Source organism: Chaetodon trifascialis, chromosome 8 (assembly GCF_039877785.1).
Source record: "Chaetodon trifascialis isolate fChaTrf1 chromosome 8, fChaTrf1.hap1, whole genome shotgun sequence".
Classification (NCBI taxonomy): domain Eukaryota; kingdom Metazoa; phylum Chordata; class Actinopteri; order Chaetodontiformes; family Chaetodontidae; genus Chaetodon; species Chaetodon trifascialis.
In genome coordinates, this window is record NC_092063.1 from 7,674,431 (window position 1) to 7,698,615 (window position 24,185).

Sequence of the window (24,185 nt, forward strand, 5' to 3'; positions counted from 1 at the left end):
GATTGCACGTTTGATTTTAAATAAGAATATGTCACTGTGAGGGCTTAAGTCAAGCTTTTATTGCTCAGGACAGACCGGAGAGGAAGCTGGCCACAGTTCAGACAGATAGTGATGCAGCTGCTCAATTGCATCAATACTCTACAAAATACTTGATTCCAGTCAACAGAATGTTCTTTATTTATGCCTTTTAGTTCAGACAAACAGGAGCCAACTACGCCCAGCCCCACCCTGAAACCGCATAACTAATACAGTACTTTTGTTCTTTTGTTATGAGATTTTCTCATATCAAAATACACACTCGCATCACAGTCTTAAGCTTTCACACACACACACACATACACACAGACTATGCACTCACAGTCAAGAGTAACTGACCTCATGAAATACAAGTATGACAAAAAAAAAACATTTAAGCACACATGAATGGTTCTGTTGAAAGAAGTACGTCCCCACGCCGTTTTTATTCAAAACTCAAAAATCAACGTCATTCTTAATTCGGTTTTCCTTTTATTTTCCAATTTACATCAATTAGAAGTGTAACAAAATAAAAACAAAAAGATCATAATAAAATTAATTCAAGAAATGTACACGCCCTCACACACACAGAGACAATCCACCCTGGTTGTTTTTAAGCGACCGTCCTCAGAGTCCTGCGTTCAGCTTTGGGGGTCTGGACTCCAGAGGACGCCTCTGAGTAGCCCCTGTCTCCCCCCTCTTAACCCGACTGCTCCCCTCCTGCAGGGTGGAGTGTGAGTGTGTTGCGTGAGGCTAGTGGGAATTGGGGTTGGCGGCGTTTGGTGGAAACTGAATTACAGAACTCATAGCACCTTCTGAAGAGAGAGCAACCCAAGGCAAAGATGGCCATTCAGCCCCAGATCCACCTGAAAGCTCGTTTTTGGTCAGCTCAGATTTAAACTCAACATTTTCACTTTGTTTTTCAGCGTGAGGTAGCTTTAAACAATCTGGATGACTACAATAAAAAAGCGAGACAAATTTCCATCAAATTCTTCAAAGCAAATTTTTGGATGAGAACTGGGCCTTCTTCTGATGGGCAGTCAAGGGGTACAAGGACATTGAAACATACATCCCAAATGTGACCTCACTTTCCAAAAAGTGTTGGTGTGCATATAGACACATGTACACACTTAATGTGGAAATATATATAAAACCATCTGGTTGTTTATAAACACAGACTTTTACAACAATAGAACCAAGGATTTATAATACACAGTAAAGGTTCTGCTCCTGCTCACGATGGACAGGCCTGGAGCACCTGGATGTGATTTTACTTACTGAGAATATTTATTTTTGTCTACACTGATTCAAAATGCCATATTTGTGTGTCAAGAGGGAAACAGGGAGGGAGGTGGAGTAGGACTGGGACAGAGGTTGTGCGGCTGTTCTGTAGTGGAAAGGGGGCTCGTCTTACTTACAAAGTGAACCCGTCCAGTCCTACCTCAGCTCTGCCCATTCAGGTGAGACAATAAATAAGTGACATCAAGTCATGTTTCTGTTCTCCATAACTTGTTCGCTTGGTCCCTCTTCCTCCTGGTTCTGACTCATTCCCGTCAACAGTGGGCCATGGGAAACATGACTGGATCTCAGGAAGCGGGTTGACAGAGAATGCTGGTGTGATGTACAGATATTGCCGGTGCCCTTCAGTGCTAACATCCAGGGAGTACAACTTGGAGAGCACTTCGTTGTGAGAGAAAAAGCATCAATTTTCTTTTATAATTTCCAGTCTTCTTTATTGTGGAAGTGTGTGTGTAATGTTTCATGGTTGAGTTTATTTATTTCCTGTGCTTTTTGGGGGGCCATTGTGATATTCCACTTTACAAGAAGCAGACTGAGCCTACATCCACTCCAAACTCCTGATCCGCACCTCCGATGTCCATGGGGGCAATGTCCACGATTGGCAGACGGGAGGTTTTCTGTGTTTTGTACTCAAAGACAGTCTTGCCCCACCGGCCTGTATGTTTCTGTTGGTTGAAAGTGAAGAAATATGTTAACATCAGTCTTATGATAAAATGAAAACTATACATAGAGTATATAAAACTTAACAGAGATGGTCGTTTCTGGCTCTGTTTTGCAGCTGTCTGCCCTCACCTTGCAGCCATCCTCCAGCACGCTGTACGTGAAGCGACTGTTGCCCTCTGCACGGATCTCCACGTCGTTGGAGCCCTGCAGCAGCAGAGCCTTCTTCAGGTTGCCTGTGGCCTGGTCCATGTAGGCAATGCTGTTCTTGCAGTGGTAAGTGAGGTTCTGGGATGCTTCAGTGGACAGAAGCCTCAAGAAGGTCAGCTGGATGCTGGTAGCGGTGGCAGCAGGGCCGTCCTGATCGTAGTTGAACTGTACGATCAGAGGAGAGGGCGGGGAATTCGTTAGCAGCCTTCACATTAAGTGTTGTCTTTCAAGATGAGTTCATAGACAAGCACTGCATTGTAAAAGTGCACTCACGTGGAATCCTCCATTCATGGTCTCTCCGAACCAGACGTGTTTGCGGTCCTTGCTCTTGCTGGTCCACCAGTTCTTCTGTGGTACCTTGGCGATGCTCGGGTAGACGCAGGTCTCGCCGGTCTCCATGTTACAGAAGACCTTGATGGCATCGGCGGTGCTGCCAAGGTTGGGATCAACCCAGTAGTTATCTGGAGGGATGAGAAAATTGGGTTATTGAGTGAATCCTGAAAAACTAAATGCAGCTGTGGCAAACTCTTCTAGAAGCAGATAATAAACCTGTTGTTACTCAAAGTCAAAGTCAGTATGTGCAGACTTTAAGGCATCTGACTTTTGCTGTATTTTTTAAAGATATAGAAGAAAAAGTCGATCTTGTTCACAGTGGTAATGACGTTCCTGTCATGGTCCACAGATTTTATGAAGGTTTTCTGCCTCCTGTCCTTGGTGCCAAGAAAGATTACCTCCAGTATGCTTTTATTCAGGCAGGGAAACTTTTATACACTCAGTCATTAAATGGAGAGGAAAAAGTAGACGGGTCGCACATTAAAGCAGCCCGGCTGTCTGATTCTCCCTCACACACCGAGTGTTGCCGCAGGTGATGCAGTCAACATTATTCCAGTATCACCGAACAAAATAAATCAAATATTCAGTTCAACATGAGTAAAGCTGCATCTACCACTGCCATGTCTGCTGCCATGTAAAATTTATGATTTCAAGAGCCGACCATAGTTGTTATTTTCTCCTTTAGTCCCCTTTTATTGTTTAGTTATTTTGAGTAATATATCCTGTTCATTAGGGTTAGGAGTTAGGGTATAACTTAGACACCCCCCCCCAGCATCAGTTAATCATCAGTCATTTTTGGTATACACATTTTTCGCTTCCTGATGTCTGAGCCCCCAACGTTATATCATTACATCAGCAAATCCACAGACTGGTGATAGGGAAGACTCATAGGGAAAATATGTGTAGAGCAGAGCATCATCAGCATTGATCTAAATGGATCCAGTGTTGTTAACAGAGACAGCCCCTGTTTTCCAAGTACAGGTAAGTCTTGAATTATTCTCAGTCAGTGAAATGCAACAGTGGGATTCAGAAGTACCAGGACAGAAGGATTCTTATTCAGAGCTTATACGAAGAACACGTATCCACGCAGACAGGTCTATTATTCAGTGGAGTTTTTCAGTGGCTGATTAGACCTTGGAGTCTGCTGGAGTGATGCTGGAAGTCTGCTGAAGTCACCAAAGGCAATGCACTCAGGGAGATGTCAGTCAAGTACAGTCTGTTCAAACTCTCTTTAGTGTAAACATGTTTTACAAGGTCATTACTTTTCAGCCCAGAGCTTAATAAGAAATATCTAAAAGAAAACTGTTTGCAACAACCAGCTAAGAACCAGCACAAAGTCAACACATCAGCAGACTTTATCATTTCCATGTTTCCCTACTTACCGCTCTTCCACTCAGGGTGGCACAGTTTCAGGTCTCTGCAGGTGCGAGCAGGGTTCTTCTGGGAGCCGTCAGGGCTGCGCAGGTTCTCGATCTGGTTGTTGAGGGTCTTGAGTGTGGAGTCGACCTCCACGTCGTGCTGCCTCAGGGAGCTGGAGGCCTCATCAGCCCTCATGTACCTGAGGGGATCAGGGGACTTCTCAGTCTGGCCCAGACCGGCAAAGGCAGACATGTCGATGCCAGGGCCGGGAGGACCAGGAGGGCCAGGGGGTCCGGCGTTACCAGGAGGACCCTGAAAGAGGACGAAAGCAGGGAATGGATCAGGGGTTACGCACAATCAGGTGTAGCAAGACAGCAGTGAAAAGGTTATGGATTTTATTTTATTCTGAGGACTGCTACATACAGCAGGACCAGATTCTCCAGAACGTCCACGAGGTCCAGGGGGTCCAATGGGGCCAGGCTGTCCATTTGATCCGTCTTTGCCAGCAGGTCCAGCTGGTCCAGGTGGTCCCTGCAGAAACAATGAATGTTAAAGTGTTAAACTTATGCTTTCTATTCACAGAGGAGAGTTATAATGGTTACTTTTTTAGATCCATCATGCAGTCTGGATAAGAATAAAAATCAGAAAAAGCAATTCAAATGTGCCGGCAGTTTCCTTCCATCACCTCAATCACCTTCAGACCCTTTGCCTTATTATGCATGAAGATTATTTGTATGGTGACATTTCCCTTCATTTTTCTTATCATGCACAGTGCTTAGCTAATCTCGAATAGATATTGAAGTCCATTTCCGATCTCAGCAGGAGTGGTTTCACAAATCAGGGCCCACCCATCTGTCTGCCTCTTTTTCCTTGCAGAGAGTAATTACAAAATGCCTCAGCTGCCCATCTTATCACAGCAGTGGGTAATTAAAGAACGTGGCCTTTCCTGTCCCCGTCTACGTCAGGTGATTGGAGAATTACAAAAAGACTAACCTGTGCCCTTCATTACCATCGCATATCTTGGGTGTTAAAGCCTCAGGATGGAAATGTAATAAGAGTTTTTCTTCTTTTTCGCTCTTTGCTTTTGCTCCGTTTTCTCACCTTTGGTCCGCTTGGTCCTGCAGGTCCGGAAGCTCCAGAATCTCCAGCGGGGCCCTGTCAGGACACGGACAGTAACAGATTAGATGGTAGAACGGACAGATGAAGGAAAGTAAAATGAAAAATGGTACTGCAGGGATGAACTGTTTGATTCACTTACAGGAGGTCCAGGAAGACCCTGCAGACCAGTGAATCCACGGTGACCCTTCTGTCCCCTCTCGCCAGTCTCACCAGCCTCTCCCTTGTCTCCACGAGGTCCTTGGGGTCCCTGGAGTAAAGGGTTAACACGTATTCAAATGCATGGCTGCATATGTGTCGCACTTGCACTGAAATCAAAATCTAAAAAAACTTGATATTGTTGCATTTAGAGGTGATGACACTCACAGCCATTCCTCTAGCTCCAGCAGCTCCAGGGGGTCCTGCAGGTCCTTGAGCACCCTAAAGAAAGAAACAACAGTGCAGGTGTTTCCTTGTGTTAACATCAGAACTGTCAAACAGTGCCTGGATACTTTGCCTTTGCCTGTGGCCCCTACTGTGCAGCGTGCCATGTTACTTACAGCCTCTCCTCTGTCTCCCTGCTTGCCGAGGGGTCCGACAGGTCCGGGGGCACCGGGGGCACCAGGAGCTCCAGGAGCGCCAGCAGGACCGGTGTTACCTCGCTCTCCCTGCAGGAGGACACAAGGTGATGAGTCAGGATAACAACAGTTTCCACAAACTGGCACATCGAATAGACTGTTGACAAAATGTGTGATTCTTTGGGCTTAAGTCTCCCACCTTGACTCCAGTAGCTCCATCTCTACCAGGAGGTCCATCTGATCCAGGGGTGCCCTGAGATACAGAAAAATATTTTTAACTGATGACATCAAGATGATAGTATTATATTGTAAGTGTGAGCAGTGTGTAAATACAATCCCTGTTTCTACAGGCTTAAAAGTGATGCATAACTGATGTCCTGGTGTTGTGATTTGTAATATTTTGTTGTTGTTATTATCACTGTGCAGTCCAGACCTCTCTTCCAGTCTCGCCAGCAGGTCCAGTCAGTCCAGGGGGTCCCACAGGTCCAGGAGGTCCGCGGTCACCAGAAGAACCAGAAGCTCCTTGTTTACCAGGTTCTCCCTAAACACAAAGAAAACATTGTTAATACATTTCAGTCGCTCTTTTGACATTAAAGGAAGGGAATAATAACTGACTCTCAGTTAAGCAAAAGAATCACTGTTCAAAATCCTGCACTGCTCAAGGTTACTGTAACTAACAGAAGCAAGTCTTAAGACAAATTCACAGGCCTGTCTGGCATCACTGTGTGAATTAGTAAACGTGTTGAGGTGCTTCCAGATATTAGACAGATTTGATCCAGCCTCAAACTTCAAACAGCTTACAGGGAAGCCATGAAAGTACATATATTTACATATATTGAAGAGAGCACTTACAGAGGGTCCAGGGAGACCAGGGAAGCCTCTTTCTCCACGCTGGCCAGGCAAACCAACAATACCACGAGATCCAGCCAGACCCTGGGGACCTGAAGGCCCATCAGCTCCCTACAGAGTCAGGAAAGAGAGGACAGAGCCGAGAAGTGTTCTTATTTAGCTGTGCCAGACTGAATACAAAGTGTACAGACCATTTTCTCGTGTCACTAAGGTGCAGTTTATTTGTGAATATTAGGCTGAAACAGTAGGTGAGTGAGACTGGATGCTATCTCAGAGCAGGACTCCAGAGACAGGGACTTATGGGTTCTTGTGAGGTGCAAAATCAAACTCACAGGCGGGCCATCCTCTCCAGGCTCTCCCTTCTCTCCTTGTTGACCAGCAGGTCCACGGAGCCCAGCGTCTCCCTGTCTTCCTGGGGGGCCAGCATCACCACGAACACCCTTTGGTCCGTCTTTTCCAGCAGGGCCAGCAGGACCGGCTGCGCCAGGGTTACCCTGTGATGGAAAGGGAGACAATTTCAATGGGTAAGAACAGAAACACCATCGCAAATCATTCAGGATTGACTCAGTAAATTACTTTCGCTCCCTGGGATTTGTTAATGATGAAACACTCACATTAGGGCCAGGGGGTCCAACTCTGCCAGCAGCACCAGGGAAACCAGTGGCACCCTGTCAGAGAGAAAAAGACTTCAGTAAATACAAACATACCAAACCTGTCGACCTGCATGATATATCCATCAATACTGAGGACTATTAGGATGTCATGAGGCCTAACATCTCCTGTCCCTCAATGTGAACACACGAGTAAACACACAAGTTAATGAAAATAACCTTTATGCTTTTCTGAACAATTTTAAAGAATGGCTCTGAATCATAAAAGCATTTTAAACAGAAGACACACTGAATGAATCAATGAGAGAATGCATCAATCACTCATGTACTCTAATGTACTGTATAGGTCATGTAATGCTCATAGGCTGTATCTCCATTCAGCTGAAATACTGTAGTACTGCAGTAAAAGTAAAAGATACTTACAGGAGCTCCCTGAGCACCACGTGCTCCTTTAGGTCCAGTTACACCGGTAGGTCCCTGAAAAAGAGGAACATAAATTAATCATGTTGCTATTACACAGTGGAGTGGGTGACTTTAAAGCACTGTAAAGCTTCAGAAATGGGACCCAAGATTCATAGATCTGGTTCCAGAAAGTCAAACACCCACCACAGGTCCGGGAGCCCCAGATGGTCCCTGAGGTCCAGGAGAACCACTTTCTCCCTTCTGTCCAGTCTCACCAAGTTCTCCCTTAGCACCAGGCTGACCATCTGCACCCTGGATATTTTAAACGGAACACGAACATTAGCAGAATGTTGACGAATGGATCGAAGAAAAATTTTCAGCCATTTGATCAAATGTACTGTGGTGACTTTACTTACAGGAGGTCCTGCAAAGCCAGCGGGACCAGGAGGACCGCCCTCACCGCGATCACCCTGCAAGAGGACAGAGGAGACTGTTGGTCAAGGCAAGCTGAGACGAGATATTGATCCTGTTTTTGTTATCAGTATATTGTTTCATTTTCAAAGCTATTCTTCAACATTATTCTTTGTTGGAAAGAAAAATCAGACCACTAATATTAAATATGATTAAGTAATTACAGGGAGAATATGATCAATGACAAATATTAATTACATCTCAGTGGAATGACCCAGCCATAAAGTAGCACAGTCCTACTCTGATTATATGCGTAAACACAGCCGTGTCATACAAAAATCCTCAACTTTACTTCTTACTCACTCAATGAGTCATTTCTTAAAGGCCAAACAGGGAAAGGATGCTATTCAATTTGAGACCTCCTTGAGCTCTGTCTGCTGACATGATATTTCATTAAGAAATGTCTTCATTATTTCACCCCAGGCACACACCAGCTGGTCACCTCCGCTGGAAAATGCATGAATGAGACAAAAAGTGATACTTACAGGAGCACCACGAGCACCAGCAGCACCGATAGGGCCAGAGGGTCCAGTCTCACCCTGGATAGGAGAGAACGAGTCAGTCAAACCAACCAAAATAAGAAACACACTATGTGAATGTTAATACACACGCAGACACACATTGCTTTATTGTAAGTGAACTGGGCCCCTGTTCATTCAGACTCATTTAACAATTTTACCCTTTCACAGTCCAAAGGGTAACATGTTATTCTCACCTTGGCACCGTTGGGTCCAGCTGGGCCAGGAGGACCAATGGGACCAGTCAAACCCTGAGAGAGGAAAAAAATGGATGAGATAAGAGGAGGAAATGAGTTATAGAGAACAGAGTTTGGATGTGATTGCATGTTTTTTTTTGCCTGATAACTGTCAAAAAAAGCTTCTCTCTGTAATGGCAGATTAAAATAAATAAGAGACCAAGGGTTTATTTTCGAACTCACTCTACCACCGTCCTTTCCAGGAGCTCCCTCAGGTCCCTTCTCTCCATTGTCACCCTGTTGGACAAAGAGAAGAGTTAATCATACATGAAACTACAAGCCCTCTGGTCATGACATTTGTACTATTAAAGGTACCATTTTTCTCATAAAATAATCCAAAATATTAGAAAAAAAGTCAATTTTGGCAGCTTCTAAAATAACCTGTTACTCACTCTGTCTCCCTTGGGTCCTGGGATGCCACCAGCTCCTCTCTCTCCAGGCATGCCCTGCAGGCCAGGGGGTCCCTGGGCTCCAGCACCACCGGCTGGTCCAATGGCTCCCTGAATTAGAATTAGAAAATAACTTGTCAGTCTAATTCTTTCATGTCTACTAGTTTGCCATAAACTAACTGAGTGTGGACATGCTGGTCCTCTTTTTAGTGTCAATGCAGAAGCTGTCCTATTATACATACATTGTTTTATTAATATCGTGAGAAGCCAAGGCACAGTAACTTCCTGGAGTCTTGTTGTTGCTGTGACCAACCAGCAACCAGCAGAGACTCCAGGAAGTCATACAGCCAAGGGGTCCTACCAAGAAAATGCTAAGTGGCTGAGAAAATGTTAATAATCATAATGTTTGTCACTAAAATTACAAAAGAAATGATTCTGAAACAACAATGAGGTGTAATTTAAAAGTTGGCCTTTCAAAAACAGCAAGGGAACGAGAATCTTTTGCTCTTCTGGAATCAATAGTGAATGGTTAAAACACGTGTAGAGGGGCTGTTGCATAGCCTGGTTGAGATAATACTCACTGAACAGCATGACTGACATTTAAGCAATAATGGGCATCTAAACACAAATTGTGACTCAAGGTCATCCACTGACCTTGGGACCATCAGATCCAGGTGTTCCAGGAAGTCCACGAGGTCCCTGAAGACCCTGAGGTCCAGCACCACCCCTCTCACCAGGGAAGCCACGTTCACCCTGTCAGGGGACAATAAGACACTGAATCAACAGGAAAAACAAGAAATGGTAGAAATTGTGAATGTGATGTGAGGAAGTGAGAGTGCTTGTGGGGTCATATGTAGTATCAAGGTGATAAAATCGAGGTTTATTAACATGCGTTCATGTATGAATCGTATGTGACAGGCCATGTGTATGTTGCTTGAAATCACTGGAAATGAAGACATGAGGCGTTAACATTGAAACTCACTCTAGGTCCAACAGCACCAGGAGCTCCGCCCTCTCCAGAGAGACCCTGCACAAGAGAAAGCACAGTTTTCTTCCTGTGTTTGAAATATTACACACATCTAAACTTCTGTATCATAAAACCTCTGTCGAACTTTCATTAGTCCTGGTTTGAATAGCCAAAAGTAATAAACTCACAGCTTCAAACCAGAACGTTGCAATGCAATGAAAGTCGATTGTCTGGGTTCAAACACATTCAGCAGTAAGAGCTGCTCTGCAGAGAGGTCCTTATTATCTCCACAAAAGAAACTATGTTCAGCTTTACGTTTGCTTTCCTCTCTGTGACAGCGGAGTAAATTAGTTATGGATTAAGTTGCAAAAGCTGTGCAGACATTGAATACAAGAAAAAAGAAATCTTAAGTTAAGGGAGCCAAGATGTTTAACCTTGGCAAATAAGTTTCTTTTCAACAAATATGTTTTTCTTTATTAATTCCAAAGGGAAAATGGATTCTTACAGGAGTCACTTTACATAAATCACAAAAATAAAGGGGACAGACAAGAAATAATACAATCAAAATGCCAAATTATACACAATGACAAAAATGACTATTAAACAGAATAACAGAAAAAACTGAGAACAGATGCTAGATTGGGCCATTACATTAACTAAGCTGTAACCTTGAGCTAACCTTGAACCTTGAAGATTTGAGTCATTTAAGTCATTTAAACTTCAAATTTAATGTGAAAGTTTCCAAAAATGCAGTGATTGATGAGTGTGTTTAATGGCCAGACAACATTTAGCGTTAGCTCTGGGATTTCTAAGTAGCTTCTTCTTCTTGTTACAGAGAACAGAGTACTGCTGCCAAGTTAAGCATGACAGTTATATCAGACTGATGCTTCACTGAAGCTGCAGTTACTTTGAAAGTGAAACACACAAAGTTATTTTTATTGTCTGAACCAGAGACTTTATTATGATGACATCTGCTGTATATTCATTATCTGTAATTATGCTTACGATGTGTCTCAGTTGTGCTTGCTCTTTGAGGACAATATAGACTATCCAATCTAACCCGAAATTGTTTTAACTTTCACTCCTTCTAGTTCTACATATGCTGTTATTTTCAAGAAAAGTTAGGATGCTCAGAAATACCACCATCCAGCATGTAGGTGATAATATACGAGCTCTAGGATACTTGTGGTTTGTGCTCAGAGGGTTGAAGGAGTTTGTCAACAACAACAGATCTACAAGATGCAACAAATCCCAACTAACAGGTAAACACTCACCTGGTCTCCAGGTTTTCCAGCCTCTCCTGGGGCACCAGATGGTCCAGGCAGACCCTGTCCAACAACAGCAAAAAGATTAACTATATGATCTCTGACCAAAGCCCAAAGTTTGAACTAGTATAGAAAATTAATTATACTACTTTTCAAGCTTTTGGAAATAGACATTCCATTAAATGTTTTGTTTGGCGTTTGATGAGAAAATAAATTCACCTGGAAGCCAGAAGGTCCAGGCTGTCCTTGCTCTCCTCTCTCTCCAGCAGGTCCCTATGATAGACCCAAACAGGTGATTAGCCGAGGACAAAGAGCAGGTGAAAACTCAGTAAAATACTCTCAGCTGAGTGTAACACATATATCCTAACATATAAATACACTGAAATACTCACTGCAGGCCCAGGAGGTCCAGCAGAACCGGTCTCACCATCTTTTCCAGATAGACCCTGTTCAGAGAGGAGGATTTAAATTATTAAAAAGTGATCTGGGGACAGAAAATTATGAATCCATTTGTGAGGTTAGAAAGACGGTAAAGTATTTATGGAGAAAATGTACTCACTCTCAGACCAGGACGACCCACAAGACCCTTCTCTCCGGGCTTTCCAGGTTCACCCTGTTGACGAGAATTCACAGTTCAGTCTCTGTAGCTAGTACGAGTAGTGATATCTGGCTACTGAATCACTGTATCACTGATTTGTGCTATCTAGACACGGATGTATTTAGACTGCATTTTGTCAGGCTTTTATTATGCTGTATGAACATGTTCTGTGTGTGATAGTGACGACACCCCTTGTGCTCCTACTCTACTCTAAAAACCCACGTTGGCTCCTTTAGGTCCGGGGAATCCCATCACTCCTGGCTGTCCACGGGCTCCCTGAGGGCCAGGTGGGCCGGGACGACCATCCTCACCAGCGGCACCCTGTAAAAGGCACAAGGTAAAAATAAATCACAAACAGCATGGAAACCCAGAGATAACAGATATTAACTTGGGAGTCAAAATATGTGTGCTCATCATGACACTATGGTTGTTTACATTAACATTAACATTAACATTAACATTAACATTAACATTAACATTAACATTAACATTATACTAGCATGCACAAGAAAAGGCTTCTCAAGTCTATAGAGAAGACATTTTGAATGGGTTAGCTACTAACAGCTTAACTGTACATCAAATGCATATAAACTGTGACACCAGCATATCCTAACAAATCAAAAACTGTGAATTTTTATTTTACTCCTATGAGTGGTGATTTTTGTTGGGGATCTTTTAAATGTTGTGTATTATTTAAGATCCAAAATACAGAAGGCAAAACCTAAGGATTAATATTGTACTCACAGAGGGTCCAACTTTGCCTTGAGGTCCGGCATCTCCAGGACGACCAGTAAGACCCTATGAACAGCAAACAAAAGGCACAGAAATTTTAGAGATTGTCAGCATCATTCATCAAGTGGGACAGATCTCTACAATGTACAGGACGATGTCAAACCAACCACACTTAATATCCATCTGGTTTGACACAAATGTCCCATGTAAGGAACACTGTCTGACTGTTTCTGGGCTGGCAGTAAGTGAACGTGCAGCACTCACTCTGGCTCCAGGAAGGCCAGACTCTCCTGTCCGTCCAGGGTCTCCAGCAGAACCTTTAGCACCAGGAGAACCGGGAACACCACGGTCTCCAGGAACACCCTGAAGAAGATAAGACAAAAGGAGGCCATTGAATTATCAGTCGACATATGGCAGCTAGATTTATGACCGTAACGGCATCTTTCTTGTGTTGCAGGGGACAGATTAAGTCAAAGTGTTCATGGTGTCAGTGAGCTGTAATCAGTTCTGACTGTTAAAGACATGTTTAAGACACAAGACACAGGACACACCTTAGCACCAGCAAGACCATCCTGACCTGGGAAACCACGGTTACCAGGAGCTCCCTGGAAAGAATCACAGAGATAAATTTGATTGGATTGTTCAATAAATTGCCACTTTTTACTGATGTAACTGTACATCCAGATTACTTACTCTCTCTCCTGGAGGTCCGAGAGGTCCAGCAGCTCCAGGCTCTCCTCTGGCACCTCTCTTTCCTTCTTCACCAGCAGGGCCAGGGGCACCTTGAGGACCGGCAGGGCCCTGAAGAAGTTACGATATGGAGGTTAATTGTCTCTAATTCTAAAAGATGTTTGACGGTTGTTATGGCATATGATCAAGTCCAAACTTGAGTAACTCACAAGCTCTCCCTTGGGTCCAGCTTCACCTTTGAATCCAGGAAGACCAGGGTCTCCCTAAACATGGCAAGAAAGAAAAGCACCACAACAATAAATGATTATTACATGAGCAAGTATTGAGGTTTCAGAGTTTTAGATTATTCCTAAGTGACTTACGGACTGTCCCTTTGGCCCCAGAGGTCCTGTAGCTCCCTGTGGTCCAGGTGGGCCACGAGGGCCGGGGAATCCAGGAGCACCAGCAATACCAGAAGCACCCTTCAAGGAAAAAAGAAACAACAAATATCAGGATAAAGTAAAACAGTAATATCATGAATTATAAAGAAACACAAGGTAATGGAGGACCCTAAAAGCGTGAAAACAGAGGGTGGACTTACAGCAGATCCTTTAGCTCCAGGAATACCATCAGTACCAGGGTTACCCTGTACAGACAGAGAAGAAGCAATGCATCACACTGTGTAGACAAGAAATTAATGAAGACCAAACACAGTGTAAGAACTGTATTGTTTTATGAATGGATAAAAATAGCTCAGAATGATGAGAAACAAACCGATGCTCCAGCAGGTCCAGGAGATCCTGGAGTACCACTCTCTCCACGGGGTCCCTGTGCTCCTTCAGCTCCACGGGCTCCAGTAGGACCAGCTTCTCCCTGACAGGACACAATAAATCTATCATTACCAGGTAGAAAGAGCCATTTGTTCTTACATGAATCCAGCATTTGTATCTCCATATAGCTCAGCTGAAGATGATGGCGTTTTGCACCTGTCTCCTCTTCCACGTTCCCATAAAACATTTTTTGTCTTTATTCTAAGTCAATCAATCATCAATGCATCCTTTCTTTCTTGACAAGATTAGAGAGTTTAAAGGTTTTTATTGCATCTAACCAGACTGAATAAAGAGTGATCAACTGTCTGAAAGTACTTTAGGAAGAATTTAATGAATGGTAAAGTAAGAAACTGAAGTTGCAGTTAACCATAAACTGGTTGTCACTTTCATTGCTTTATTTTACTACATAAAAAAAACAACACTGGTTCATGATAATGTGATCTGTACAAACCTTGGCTCCTGGAGATCCTGGGAAACCAGGAGCTCCAGCAGGACCAACAGGCCCCTGCAGACAGAACAAAATTCTGTAGATTAGGGTTCATGTCTCATCACTATATTGCTGTGTTATAGCGTTATAAAAGAAAAATCTGGATGCAAAGTGGCAACTATGATACGTACAGGTGGACCAGCAGGACCTGGCAAGCCATCATTTCCACGGGCACCCTGGAGAGGAAAAAGACAGGAGACTCAGCTGGGTGGCCCATAATAAAGCAAAATTTAAGTTAGTGAAGGATTCAAAGTGCAGCAAACTAAAAATGCTTCGTGGATTGGAGGAGACATAAATTTGTTACTCACTGCAGCTCCAGCAGCTCCGGGACGTCCCCTCTCACCAGGCAGACCACGTGGGCCCTATGATGGAAGATACAGTTGGTTAGTTTATTTTGATTTTTATCAAACACAGAGCTTGAATTCATATGCCTATTAGTTATCTCCCACAGCATCCCTTTCTGTTACTATTTTAATCTTTGAAAAACCAAGATTAATATGATATTGCTCACCATGGGTCCAGGAGCACCGTTCTCTCCGGCAGAGCCAGACTCACCCTGAGAGGAGAGACAGAGACCAGAAAATTTAAAAGAGGTAAGCAGAAAACACTACTGCTAAACAATAAAAATCTAGATTTTTTTTCTTACCTTGGCTCCTGCAGCACCAGTTTCTCCCTTAGCTCCATCCAGACCAGGGTGGCCCTACAGACAAACAAGGCAGGGCTCATCAGGACTCACGCATCAGACACTCCTCAGGTGTAATTAATGAGCATTGAAAAAACTTATCCTGCTTCTTCACTTAGACAGTGGAGGTTGAAACACTCACTCTGTGTCCTTTGATTCCAGGAAGTCCAGGAGTTCCAGGGAATCCACGAGCGCCCTGAAATACAAACCCAAAACATTTACACAAGGAATCTCAAACTCCACTGTTTTCTTCTCTTGACTTTGGCACGTGGTGTAACCCTGGACTTATCAACAGATGAAATGATTGACAGATGAAATGAGCATGAAATAGTCACTGAATGCTCACCTGAGGCCCTGCAGGTCCACGCTCACCAGATTTTCCAGGTTTGCCAGACTCCCCCTAGAAACAAACAGGAAGTGGAATGAGTATTTGCTAAAGCAGTGTACAGCAGCTGCACTGCACTTTACTGTGGTGGAAAGATGTGCATGCAGCCTGGGTCTTGTGCAGTCATCATTTTAAGCAGTATTGTTAGGAGAAGGACAGTGCCCCCTGGTGGTACACATGATTCAGAGCATAGAGCGCTTGATAGACTGACCCTGACATTATTGGGAAATAGATGCACTGTCATTTGGAATATAAGGGGATACGGGAAAAAAAAAAAAATTGTCCTAAAATTTTTGACTCAAATTTGTGTTTTCATATGACCTTTGGTCTTGGCTTCGTGGAGGTTTTTGTAAGTTTATTTTTTAATGAGCTGTGAGTTTCATATGAAAATGAAGCCTCAACACTTACATCACTTCCAGGTTTTCCAGAAGGTCCAGGTGGTCCACGAGGTCCCAGTGATCCCTATTATGAAAACAAAGACAGAGAAATTATTAGTGACAGTTTTCAAATTGCCCCAAAGATGGTTAGAGACACTTTTGTGCTGTCTTCATACTATCCATCAGTTGGACCAAAGTTATAGATAAAAAATATATTGATTGTACCATGTTAGCAGTGTAGTCCGAGGTTAGTCTGTTAGGTACACAGATGCATTCTTGCATAGGTAGAATTACTTACAGCTGGACCAGGCTCTCCAGCCTCTCCAGGGGCACCTTGGAAGCCCTGTGGCCCCTAGATATAAATGACAAAGCAAAGTATTAGGCATTTATTCACTTAAGCCAGCAGTTGCTCTCTATATATTACCACAACAGCTGTTTGGTTATAATGATCAATTACACTATGACATAATGCTGTAATCAATGTACTTACAGGAGCTCCAGAAGGTCCAGGGGGACCACGAGGACCCATAGGACCCTGCAAGAAAAGCACAAGACACAAGTTAACCTATCCTTTTTTTTTTTTACCACACTGGGACAAATTAATCAAACGGGTAGCCTGAAATAAAGTTTAACATTCAAAGCTATTGAGAATGATGAAACAATTTAAACCTAACTCCTTTTTGTGCTCAGAAGATTTACAAAAACATATTTCTAGGGCTTAAAGTTGCTTTCCCTTTACAGCCAACCTAAACCTTTGAATTTCCAAGTATTTCCAAATTACACTGCATTTCTAATATATGATTCTTAAGGCACATTTTGATGTGGTTCATTATGCAACACTTTTAAAAGAATTGTAAAATTCTGCTCCAATCTGGTTCCAACAGCAAGCATGGATTAAAAAAGTCCACTGTTGCTGGGGTGAAACTACTGAGCCACAAGGTGGCAGCATTGCAATCCCCTCCATGAACATTTACACTTTATTCTTCACCACTTATCTTTGGCAGCAACTCTCACTGAAGCTTATGGTCAGTAATGAGGTCACTGTGAGATATTAACTGTTTTCATACCAAAACCAAACACACATACTCCTCCTGTGAGATATAACCACCGTCTACAGTACTACTTACCATTGGACCTTGCATCACGCCCATCTGAGCACCTCCGGCCTTCTCATCGAAACCTCCAGCCATCTGAGCAGCAAAGTTCTGTAAAAACACAAAGCAGACAGAGACTGAGAGTCAGCTCATGTAGTTTATCCTGTCTGAGCTGCATGAGCTGAGTGGACATTACACTCAGCAGCAAGTAAACAACATTAAAAGAATTACAGATTTAAATAGTAGCTCAGCTACCCTGAAATAAAACAAAGCACCTGCTCCCTGCCAAAGTAAAGCACCATTTTCATCTTTCATAGCACATAGAAGACTGCAGTCCATTTGGGAGGGTAGGTCTGCAGGGTGCCTTCACATTCTTCCCTCTTTCTTCTTTGAATGAAAAATGAATAATTTTATAGGCTCATTTTGAGCTGTTTCCATGTGTGGATCAAGTCAAATGTAGCCAAACTGAACTTTCAAAGCACAAATGTTCATTCCTCACTTCAATTCGTACTGTGCTTTGAAAACAGAGCAAACAGTGAAGATAAAGACACTAATGCTTATGATTTATATCAACAATTTACCATTAAGTCGCCTCCATATATTTATACCTCTGCCCTTCTTGTTTAACCAAACTTTTTTCACTGTGTTTAGTGTGACATGGGGGTAAAACTCTGGTGTTGGGACTTAAATCTGAGGTATAAAAGTTGGCTAATTCTTGTTTATGCCACGTGTTACAAAAGTGCCCTTAAACTCACTCCTCCAAGCCCTGGTGGTCCAGGTGGGCCAGGGGGTCCGGGGTTTCCAGGGGTGCCAGGCTCACCATCTCTTCCTCGAGGTCCAGGATTTCCCTAGGGAAAAACAGAGCTGGTTATTTTCTCTAAGTCAGTGTAAGTCTGAATAAGATCTAAAGACAGAAATGATAATTGTATTACACAGAGAGGCAGGACAGCACTTTGTCCATCATTTGACTCTGGTGAGAACCACGCTGGTTTTCTCAGATTAATGTTGGTTGCGGTGGTTTGTTGTCCTTTGCCTTTTACAACAAAACATTTGCAAGTCTCCACGTATTACATCTGTTGTATGATGATTAGCTTTGGACGTTTCTGCACTTCAGCAGAAATGACACTGTAATCTCAAAGTATACAGAATGTTGTCAGTTCAATTATAATAATGATCAGAGCTGCTGTTGATTGACTCAATATTTGGTGGCACAGGCTGAAATCACATTATAACATTATCATGAGACAATTTCTCCTGCATAATGCACTGGTTAGATAGGGGCAGGAATGTTTTTTGGCTCTTACCTTATCGCCCTTAGCGCCAGCTTCTCCACGTGATCCCTGCTCACCTGGGGGGCCCTGCAAAAACAAAGATATTTGTCTCAGTATGATTCCCAGGAAGGTTAAAATTCCTATTCAGAGCAAGAATCATATTATGCACCAAGAACAGCCTCATCAAACAATGCTTTGGATCATTTTTAGATTGCTTTTTAAAATCTCAATAAAATTGTGAAAATGTATAATATTTACCATGGGCCCTGGTGGTCCTCTTGGTCCTACAACCTGCACAAAGGTGAAAAGAAAGCTTTGGTCAGGTCTCTGTGGCTGTTGTCATAAACGACTCTTTATTACAAGACCAATCTTTCATGTTGTGTTCGGTTGCAGAACATTCCAACTTTGTAGGAGGTGGACATTAAGCTAAACTGTGATGTGGATTTCATTTGACAGGGCAAGATTTGCTAAAAACATCACCTCCCTTTAACCTCTGGTTTGGCTGACTTTGTTCACCTGACATGTACACTGTGCAGCAAAGTTGCTGAGAGGAGCTAAGAGGATTTGATTGGGTTCATTATGTCTAAGGAATGCAGGGTTTTTCCTCACGTAAAAGAAAGTTCAATGAGGGATTTTTGGACATTATAGTTAGCCTCTTATCAGTGACTAATTGTTCTTCTAATGATCAGAAATGTTTAAAACTCAAGAAAAATTGGCACAACCAATTCATTCAAAAACTAACCAAACAATGGGTTCTTTTTAGGAGTTGAGGATAACTCTAATCAAGGTAGAAATGTCAATTCAACAATGCAAGATCTTGAGAATTATGTGTAGAGGATAGGTGATTAGTATAGGCATGAATGGGCACAGTAAAAATCTTTAAAAGTCTCAAAAGAGAAAGCAAAATTCTGTCATCATTCCAAATAAAAGAAGTCATTAGTCATTAGCCCTCTGAGCAAAATTAACACTCTGGCCAGTAATGACTTTGTGTTTAAAGTAGTTTAAAGTGGACGTTTTTTGTACAGCAATGAAGTACCAACTATCTCAGGCATTACTTCAATATGACAAACTGCAGAGGATTCATACTTACATCTGCAATCTCTCCTGGTTCACCTTTCTGGCCCTGATTCATGAAAGAAAAGAAGTGAGATCAGGGGACTGAAACACTTTACTGAGAAACAAACTTAAGATCACACATTTTTTGATGTTTTCAAATTGTTGTTGAGTGAATGAATGTGTTTTCCCACAAACCCCTGCCTCACCTTAGCGCCAATAGTCTCTGATGGTTTGCAGATGGGTGTATGAAAGGGGGTGAAAACAGAATAAAAAATTAAAAGTGGTAAACATTTCAGACACTTGACTGATTCAAATTGTACTCTGCAGTTCTTAGGAAAGGAGACCTGCAAGGAAGTCTAACGATGCTACAGTGATCAAATACCATTTACCAAACCAAGAGGCAGACAACCCATCCAGATTATATTAATGGTGAGATTCCAAGAAGGATGAAGCAGACGCGAGCGTGGATTAGGAGATGAGAGTGTATAGCCAATCATGAAGCAAAATGTTAAAGTAACAGGTAAGCAAGCTGTAACAGCCGCTGCAATAGCTGATATCCAACTGACATCACAAAGCTTAGATTAAGCCTTTTTTTCAAAATGGTTTATTTTATATAGTCATGAAAGTGAATGAATGAATTTAAGTGATCTTCTTATTCTACGTCTGATGGCCTGGTCAATCTACTGAGCAGGAACTCACATGTCAGTGAAAGTATTTTGATCCAGTTGTGATTCTTCTATTACATATAAAAACACATATTCTTTCTTTAACATCTTAGTATCTATTTGGTTAGACAACTTAGTCAAATCCTTGTAACTGCCGTATACCACAAGGTCTCTGAAGACACCACAGGAATACAGTGGCTCTTTATAAGGACTTGAACCTTTGACTTGGCTTCAGGCCTCATTTATAAAAACTTTTGTCCCTCCATGAAGACTCCTTAATTTTGTAGAAAACCTCCAAATGGGACACATAAATCACTTAGATTATGCTGAGTATGGACGTAGGCTGATCTTAGTCATGATTCAAAATGAGCAGAAGCGTCTCTACTGGTTTCGGTGAGAGCCAGACAACACATCTCAGGATCCATCTAATTCCACATGGAATAGACTTTCACTGGGAATGAGATCATCCTGATACTGTTGCTTATCTGGTCTTCATCCAAACCAAACATGTAGAGGGCCACTTTGGAATTGGGAACATCAGGAGCTGATTGAGTAAACTGTTACTGACTAATACCAAATCATCATCACAAATGTTTTAGAGCAGAAGCAAAACTTTAAAAATCACATCTAGAAACTATAATCAGTGACTACTGCAGCCCTGATCAGGCAGTATATTTGGATCCTGAGGCAGTTCCCCATTCAAAAGTGTTGGCCAGGCTGAGATAAATGCAAGCTAGAAGAGTAATTTATTTATGGGTATGTGAATAAATAAATTACAACCAATGGGGGCACTGGCATCAGCAGGGCAGATGGGACAGCACTCTCCAGATGGGATGATAGGGTTGGCACACTCTTTGATCTCCTCGCAGATTATCTCATCACACAGAACCGATCCGCTGTCGCACACACAGATACGACACGGCTCCGGCTTCCACACATCCTTATCATTATACTGCTGGCCGTCCTGGATGCAGCCACCTGCCTCCTCTGTGGTGGCCAGCAGGGGGCGTGCGACAGGTGGACAGAGGGGGAAGAAGAGCAATGAGAGGACAGAAATGTTGGTATGAGGGAGAATGAAATAGGGAAAAGAATTGCAGTTTATACAGTGTTGTAGGTTGGTGTAGCAGATGTTGTTAAAAAAGTTGGTTTAGGGGAGGGAAGCGGGAATAAGAGGATGAAAGGAGGTCAAGGGGCACGGCAAGGAAGTAGGAGGAGTAATGACAGTATGGGGGTAAGATGGAGGAGGAAGAAGGAGAAAGGTAAGTAATCCTGTAACAAACAAAAGCTCTGGACACTTTATAAAGTAGTGCAAAGTATACAAAAAGTCAAATTCAAACAACAGCATAACTCAGGAATTAAACATATGAGTGTCACTGCATGATGTTAATGAACAGGGAGTAAGTGGCCTTGTTCCTTTGATGCTGATGAACAGGTGCTGGTCTGACCCAAAAATACACTGGAACAAATCAGTAGCTGTGGAGTGCATCTATAATTCACAAGTTTTAAAAATAACAATGAATAACAGGCAAGAAAATGCTCCAAGTTATCATATGGAGAATTTTGTAGCAGCGTAAAATGTTATGTCAACAAGAGCCACAGTTAACAGTTGTGTCTGAATCCCTGGTTGAGACATTTCACGTCGTTGGCTGAGTATATTTAACCTGCAGGCCTGCTCCCTGCTCATATGAATGAACCTCTCTTACAGGGATACTGTGCCCAATTGACAAGCTGCTGCCTTAAGTAAACATGGGGTCTTTCTAAATTTCTCCATCTGGATCCCATAGCTGTGTCAAGCGCCAGTGCAAACACATTGGGGAATTAAGAATGGGTGATTTGTTTAATGTGTTCAGCTTAGGGCTGGGCCCACTAACTGCTGTTATTTGTTTTTTAAGCATATTTGTCAAAGTGATACTTAGCACGTACATGTCACAAGGCTGTTGAGTTTGCCTACTTGCAACTGAAATCTTTTCACCATTTCTTTCTTATTACAATTAATGGGTTTATGCTAAAAGCCCATTAATGCTGTAAGAGAGAGGGAATTGGAAGCAGGAAATGTGGAGCAGTAAAGTCCATTTTGCTATTAATACAGCTATATGTCCATCATCTGTTGACTCCCTGCTGTGCACCCTGTCCTCTCTCCTACTCCCTTCCTGCTACCCTTTGAGCCTGCTAGCCTGGGGTCAGGCACTGTCTGACCCTGTCACTTCACATCATGAAAGCCCTGAAAATGCTCCAGCCTAATCCTGTGGGTGAGGTTTGCACATTTTTTACATGTCCTCAAAAAAGTGAAACTTTGTTCAGTTTGCTGAAAGACTAATTTTCAAGAAGATTTGTCTGACAAGCTACAGAGTAGTGTCTCTGCTGGGAAAAAAAAAATCCAAAGTTATCTGAGGCATCAATAGGCTTCGTTAAGCTTTTCAGATTTGCTGCTGAAAACTAGCAGTGCAATGTGAGCAAATGCAGCAGGTGAGGCTGAGCAGCAGGACCCAGGTGAGGACAAACAGACACTTGTTCACCTGGTCCTCCATCCCACACAGATGTGCCTTGACAGCCTTACCTATCCCATAGAAAGAAATGGCCTGGCTTACTTGGAAAGACTATTGATAACCTGCTTAACATCATGCACTCAAATCATCGGAGGAAAATAACGACAATATCACCGTAACTAGCATGTAAAGTAACTGGCCACAGCAAAAAGAAGTTGTGCTCTTCATGCTGTTCATTTGACAATTTGACATCACACCACTGGCATTTGTTTTCCTATATTCTTCTGAAACATCAGGTAGAGAAAACTGAGAAGGCAACAAAGAGTCGGTAACGTCATTAACAATCGGTAACAATCCAAATTTTTGGTGAACAGTAAGAAGCAAAAAGTGAAGAAACTGTGCAACTTACGGTCATCCTCCTCCTGACATCTGACCACGGATAGTAAAACAACTTGGGATGCTACAAGTAGCAGAACAGTCCTTGAGTCCACAAAGCTGAACATGTCTAAATATTAGACATGCAGGAGCTTGGGTGAGAAGTGAAGGGATGGATGAGACCAGGCTTTCAGTGAGTGGTGTGTTGAGTGTGTGTTCCCAGAGACTTATGGCACCATGCAGTCAAACCCTCCAAAATCTAAGTGGAATCCAAAGCGGGGCCCCAGCTGGCACTCTGCACCCACCGCGTCAGGGCAAGCACCGCGGTTTTATGTCCACTGTGCCTTGTATGGATCTTCGTATATTCCAAAATACCAGTCCTTCCCCCAGACCCCCTGTCAGGCTGAAACCCGAACCTCATCTCCCTCCCCTCAATCCAGCAGCATCTACTCTCCCAGGGATTTTTTTTTTAACTCGAGCCCTCCTTCCTCTCTTGACCTGCTTGGCCTGGCCTGGCCAAGAGATGCACCTTCACTTTACATTAAAAGGGGAGCTGCAAGCAGCTGAGCACAGGTCAAGCTCTGACTCGACCACATGCCACTGTGTCAATGAATTAAAACTGGCAGGCAAACTGTCAGATGAATTTCAGGGCCATTCTCTCTGTTAGAGTGGTTAATACATTATTTAATAGAAGTAATAGCTCTCTTGTGAGCAAGCCTAAAAGACTAAAATACACATTTGCATTTGGTACATACTGAAAGTCATATATGTTACAGTGTACACATGTATGATAACATTAATTTTAAAGGAAACTACGTTCTACTGCTTGACCCTCTGGAAAGTGATTGCAGACAAACTACAGTACTGTCTTCATCAAATGAACTAAACCATGTGGTCGGTCATAAAGATATACCTGGTCTGTCCAGTCCTAGGTCAGACTTCTCTAAACAAAAAGTACCTGGAACTCTAAAAAACTGACTTGTAACTGACTTGTAATGTCTTTATAGTAAAAATATTGGTATGGACCATTACTTCATCTGGACATCATTGTGTGTTTAAACACAGTTTTCCTGTGCAACTGTAACTCCTCTCCTAGACTTGTTAATTTATATCATGGCTAGTAAATTTTAGCTAGATGCAGATATAAATTTTCATATGGGAGGTCTCAACGTCCTCAAAGTGAAGACAAGAAAACAAATCTTAAACTTATGGGAACTCAAC

At 42.7% G+C, this 24,185-nt stretch overlaps 1 protein-coding gene across 2 annotated transcripts; it reads right to left on the bottom strand.

Moving 5' to 3' along the window:
• Positions 1-98: 98 nt before the first annotated feature.
• col2a1a (collagen, type II, alpha 1a) lies at positions 99-23,206 on the bottom strand. 2 transcript variants are annotated; one of them, XM_070968128.1, is made up of 54 exons: positions 22,999-23,206; positions 20,884-21,090; positions 19,645-19,661; positions 19,473-19,505; positions 18,641-18,673; positions 18,416-18,469; positions 17,867-17,959; positions 17,145-17,222; positions 16,508-16,552; positions 16,316-16,369; positions 16,049-16,102; positions 15,602-15,655; positions 15,398-15,451; positions 15,220-15,273; positions 15,085-15,129; positions 14,882-14,935; positions 14,705-14,749; positions 14,538-14,591; positions 14,031-14,129; positions 13,858-13,902; positions 13,640-13,738; positions 13,487-13,540; positions 13,281-13,388; positions 13,139-13,192; positions 12,852-12,950; positions 12,600-12,653; positions 12,078-12,176; positions 11,817-11,870; positions 11,650-11,703; positions 11,477-11,530; positions 11,267-11,320; positions 10,008-10,052; positions 9,680-9,778; positions 9,029-9,136; positions 8,820-8,873; positions 8,598-8,651; positions 8,368-8,421; positions 7,828-7,881; positions 7,616-7,723; positions 7,433-7,486; positions 7,013-7,066; positions 6,731-6,892; positions 6,402-6,509; positions 5,983-6,090; positions 5,749-5,802; positions 5,532-5,639; positions 5,359-5,412; positions 5,135-5,242; positions 4,978-5,031; positions 4,300-4,407; positions 3,900-4,188; positions 2,458-2,645; positions 2,107-2,349; positions 99-1,979 (listed from the first exon to the last, which is right to left on the bottom strand). In XM_070968128.1, the coding sequence occupies exons 1-54, from the start codon at positions 23,090-23,092 to the stop codon at positions 1,833-1,835; spliced, it is 4,464 nt and encodes a 1,487-aa protein (XP_070824229.1). In that variant the 5' UTR covers positions 23,093-23,206; the 3' UTR covers positions 99-1,832. The 2 variants fall into 2 exon arrangements, with proteins under 2 accessions (XP_070824229.1, XP_070824230.1); XM_070968129.1 differs by lacking the exon at positions 20,884-21,090.
• Between the last annotated feature and the right edge of the window lie 979 nt (positions 23,207-24,185).